The 4,571-nt window shown below is 39.4% G+C and overlaps 1 protein-coding gene across 1 annotated transcript; it reads right to left on the reverse strand.

Annotated features, from left to right (window-relative positions):
• Positions 1 to 2,284: 2,284 nt before the first annotated feature.
• LOC111408533 lies at positions 2,285 to 4,087 on the reverse strand. Its single transcript, XM_023038280.1, has one exon. The coding sequence runs from the start codon at positions 4,085 to 4,087 to the stop codon at positions 2,285 to 2,287; it is 1,803 nt and encodes a 600-aa protein (XP_022894048.1).
• Positions 4,088 to 4,571: the final 484 nt, after the last annotated feature.

A 4,571-nucleotide genomic window follows, 5' to 3' on the forward strand; every position in this document is an offset into this window, starting at 1 on the left:
AAGCTCTATATGTTTAGTCCATTCGTGAAAGACCGGATTTGTGGCAATGTGCACAGCAGACTTATTATCACAGTATAAGAAAGCAGCTTGTGGATGCGCTATCTGCAAGTCTTCAAATAAATATCGAAGCCATGTCAATTCACAACACAAATTTGCCATGGCTCTATATTCTGCCTCTGATGAAGATCTGGAAACAACATGCTATTTTTTTTGACTTCCAAGATACTAACGATTCACCAATAAAAACACAATACCCCGTAATTGATCGCCTAGTATCAGGGCATGAGCCCCAATCAGAATCACAATAACCATGTAGCTGCATCTTTGAATTTACTGGATAAAATAGCCCTTGGCTTGGAGCTCTTCTCACATATCTTAGAACCTTGTGTGCCATGTGCAAATCTGGTACTCGAGGGCTGCCCATAAATTAGCTTAACAGCTGCACTGAGTATGCAATGTCTGGTCTAGTTATGGTCAAATATAGCAATCTACCAATCAATCTCCTATAGAGTGTTGGATCAGGTAAAGTTCTCCCTCATCTTTAGTTATCTTCAGATTTTGATCCAAAGGGATCCTTGCAGGTGAGGAACCAATTGTTCCTGAGTCTCCTAAGATGTCAAGGGCATACTTCCTCTGACAAATATGAATACCCTTTCCAGACCTGGCTACTTCTATACCAAGGAAATATCTCAATCTTCCAAGGTCTTTGATTCTGAATTTGTCATGAAGTGAACCCTTTAGGTGGTTAATTGTTTCAATGCAATCACCAGCCACTATTATGTCATCAACATATACCAAGATAGCAGTGAAGGATCTCCCAGTTCTTCTAGTGAACAAACTATAATCTGCCTTGGACTGAACATATCCTAGCTCGATAATAAACTTGGAAAGCTTAGAGTACCATTGGCGTGATGCTTGTTTTAACCCATACAAGCTTTTCTTGAGTAGGCACACTTTCTTGCTATCATCATTCAAGTATCCTGGGGGCGGTTCCATATATACCTCTTCATCTAACTCACCATGTAAGAAAGCATTGTTAACATCAAATTGGAAAAGATTCCATCCTTTTATGGCAGCCATAGCCAACAAAGTTCTGATGGTGACAAGTTTGGCTACCGGTGAGAAGGTTTCATGGTAATCAAAGCCTTCTTGTTGTGTATAACCTTTAGCTACCAATCGTGCTTTAAGTCTTTCTATGCTACCGTCAGCATTGAACTTCATCTTGTATACCCATTTGCACCCTATTGCGTTCTTATCAGGAGGTAAATTAACTAAAACCCAAGTGTCATTATGTTCAAGAGCATCAATTTCTGCCTTCATGGCTTCACACCATTCTGGTAACTTTTTGGCTTCATGGTAGCTTCTAGGTTCTGATTGGGAAGTTACAGTAGTTATAAAAGTTTTAAATGGAGTTGATAGTCTTTCATATGAAATACTTGCACAAAGAGGATAATGCTTACCTGTGGAACTCTGTCCCTTTAATTTGTCAAACTCCAGAGATGGGTGAAGTAAGGCAGTCTGTTGGCATATGAAGTCCTGGAGGTATGTTGGTGCCCTTTGAGCTCTAGTAGACCTACGGGGTAAATGGCTAACAGAAGTCGTGTTTGATGGCAAATTAGAGTTATTTTGGGAGTCATCTGCAGACTTGGGTAGACACTCATTATGGTCAGAACTTTGTTGATTTTCTTCCAAAATTTGTGTGTTTTGAGACTCCATTTCTGGTGAATCATGACTGACATTTTTTTATAGGTGTGACAACAACTGTCTCATTGTGAAAGATGGGATTTTGAGTGAAATTGACATCGTTTAGGTCTGATTCCAGTTGAGTATTTCTGGTGGAATTTTCATTTTTGAAGGGAAAAATGTTTTCATAGAAGATCACATTTCTGGAGACAAATGTCTTCTTGGTTTCAATGTCCAACAGATTATATCCTTTGATTCCAAAAGGATACCCTATAAACACACATCTCTTTGCTCTAGGGTCGAATTTGTGTCTTCCATTAACAATGGTTGTAGCAAATGCCAAACAACCAAAAACCTTGAGGTGTAGATAGTTTGGTCTTTTATTGAAGAGGATTTCATAAGGAGTCTTGTCATTCAATACGGAAGATGGTGTCCTATTTATGAGATATACAACAGTTAGGATGCAATGGTTCCAATATTTTAGGGGAATTCCACTTTGGAATTTCAAAGCTCTAGCGGTGTTGAGGATATGTTGGTGTTTCCTCTCAACCATGGCATTTTGTTGTGGAGTCTCAACACAAGGTTTATGGTGTATGATACCTCATTTGAGATAAAAGTCTCTCATGTTGAATTCACCCCCATTATCAGTTTGAATTATCTTAACTTTGGTCTCAAATTGTGTTTCCACCATACGACAAAAGCTTTGGAGGGCAGCAGTTGCATCAGATTTCAGTTTTAACATATATGCCCAAGTACACCGACTAAAATCATCCACAATTGTTAAGAAATATTTAGAACCATCACTACCAACCTCATTACAAGGCCCCCATGTATCACAGTGTAATAAATCAGAACATTTTTCAGCTCTATGAACACTTACAGGAAAAGGAGGTTTATGCAATTTTGCTAATGGGCATATAGAACAGGGTGTGTCATTGGAAGATTTTGAAAAATGAATATCACCATCAATGTCACGAGTAGTACACGAGGAATGTCCTAGTCTATAATGCCAAATGTCTAGGTTTTGAACATTTTTAGTTATAGATGCTGAAACATAAGTGGATGGCAGTATGTTTAATTTAGTCAAGTGGTCTGATAAAGTTGAGCAGGCCACCTCCTCTCGCCTCATATGGTATAGTCCTTCCTTAACTTCACCCATGCCAATCGTTCTCCAAACTGAAAGGTCCTGGATATAACAACAATGAGGGAAGAAAATTAGGCAGCAATGGAGCATTTGTGATAATTTTTTGGTAGAGATCAAATTGTAGGAAAAATTGGGCACACAAAGAACATTTTGAAGAATCAAAGTATCTGTGATTTTTACTGTTCCTATGTGAGTAACAGGAACCTTGTTAACATTTGGTAGGGTAACCATGTATGAAACTTCTGCATGAATGGAAGTGAATAATGAGGTCGAACAGATCATATGATCTGTCACCCCGGTGTCTAGAATCCAAGGAACCTGTGAGATGTCAAGTGATTTTAGTTTAAAAGTAGACATGCACAAAGACATACCAGAAAGTTGGTGTATATTTTCATCAGTGGGGGAAGAAGTGGCAACGCCCTGAACATCATTTACTGAGTAGTTTGGATATTGGGAGCTTGTGGCTGGTTTGAGAAGAGCCATAAGGTGTGAATATTGCTCCTGACTTAATGACACTTGAGGTTTGTCATTCACCATTTCCTGTGCAGTGGGCAACGATGCAATGGATTGATTAGCTGATGGCCTATTCTTCCCTTCAACTTTGTGACGTAGTTGGTACCCATGTAGCTTGTAGCACTTATCTGCACAATGACCAGGAACTCGACAATAGGAGCAAATTGGTTTTCCTGGGTTAGCTTTGAAGCACTTCTCGACAGAATGTCCTGCAATTTTACAAAAGGTGCAAAAATAACCCCTCCTCTGTGCAGGTATGTTCTGTTTCCCTTTTTCTTTATAATTTCTTTTGGTGATAAGAGCCATAGACTCAGATGCAGCCCCTTGTGCAATGCCTTCAGTCGATATTTCCCTTCTTTTCTCTTCCTGTTGTATGATTGAATAGACCTCATTTAGACTTGGAAAGGGCTTAATCAATAGGATTTGTGCTTTGATTTCTCTATATGAATCATTCAATCCCATTAGGAACTTCATCACCCAGTCCCTTTGCAGATTTTGGACCACAGTTTTCAATCCCCCATAGCTGCAATTAGGAATGGCCTCGTAATTCATGAGTTCATCCAACAGAGTCTTCAGCTTGGAAAAATAAGTGCTTACAGGGTCTTGATTTTGCAGCAACGTGGTTATGGCCTGCTTAATTTCGAAAATTCGGGGCGCATTCTGCTGTGCAAAACGCTGCTCCAGCTCAACCCATAACTGGTGTGCTGTTTCCGCATAAGTAGTGTTGCACTTTATATCAATGGCCATTGTGTTCTGCATCTAGGTGATCACAATGTCGTTACAACGCAGCCAATGTTCCATCAGAGGGTCATTGGGATCTTCTGGCTCGCATATGCTTCCATCGATGAATCCTAATTTGTTCTTGATACGTAATGCCCTCTTCATGGATCGTGCCCATGAGTGATAGTTACTGGCATCCAGTGTGTGGCTAACGAGCAGAACACCAGTGCTATCATTGCTTCCTATGAAATATGGACTGTTTGGTTGAGTGGGATCATGAACAACAGTGTTTGGATTTTGGTTTGAATTTGAGTTCCCAGCATTTGAATCTTGGTTTTCAAGCTCTGATACCATTTCAAGAGTCGTAAAGTAGAAAAACTTTGTTGAGAATTTTGAGGGGAGCAATTGGAGAGGAAAACGTTTTTTTGTATATGTGAATTTGCTCAAGAAATATCTGTACAGAATACCAGTATATATATACACAATTTCACACCTACAACTAACTATTATA

The sequence above is a fragment of the Olea europaea genome, chromosome 13 (assembly GCF_002742605.1).
Source record: "Olea europaea var. sylvestris chromosome 13, O_europaea_v1, whole genome shotgun sequence".
Taxonomy (NCBI): Eukaryota; Viridiplantae; Streptophyta; class Magnoliopsida; order Lamiales; family Oleaceae; genus Olea; species Olea europaea.

Coding starts and splice junctions, on each gene's coding strand:
- LOC111408533 (XM_023038280.1), bottom strand. CDS start 4,087: ATGGCCATTGATATAAAGTGCAACACTACTTATGCGGAAACAGCACAC.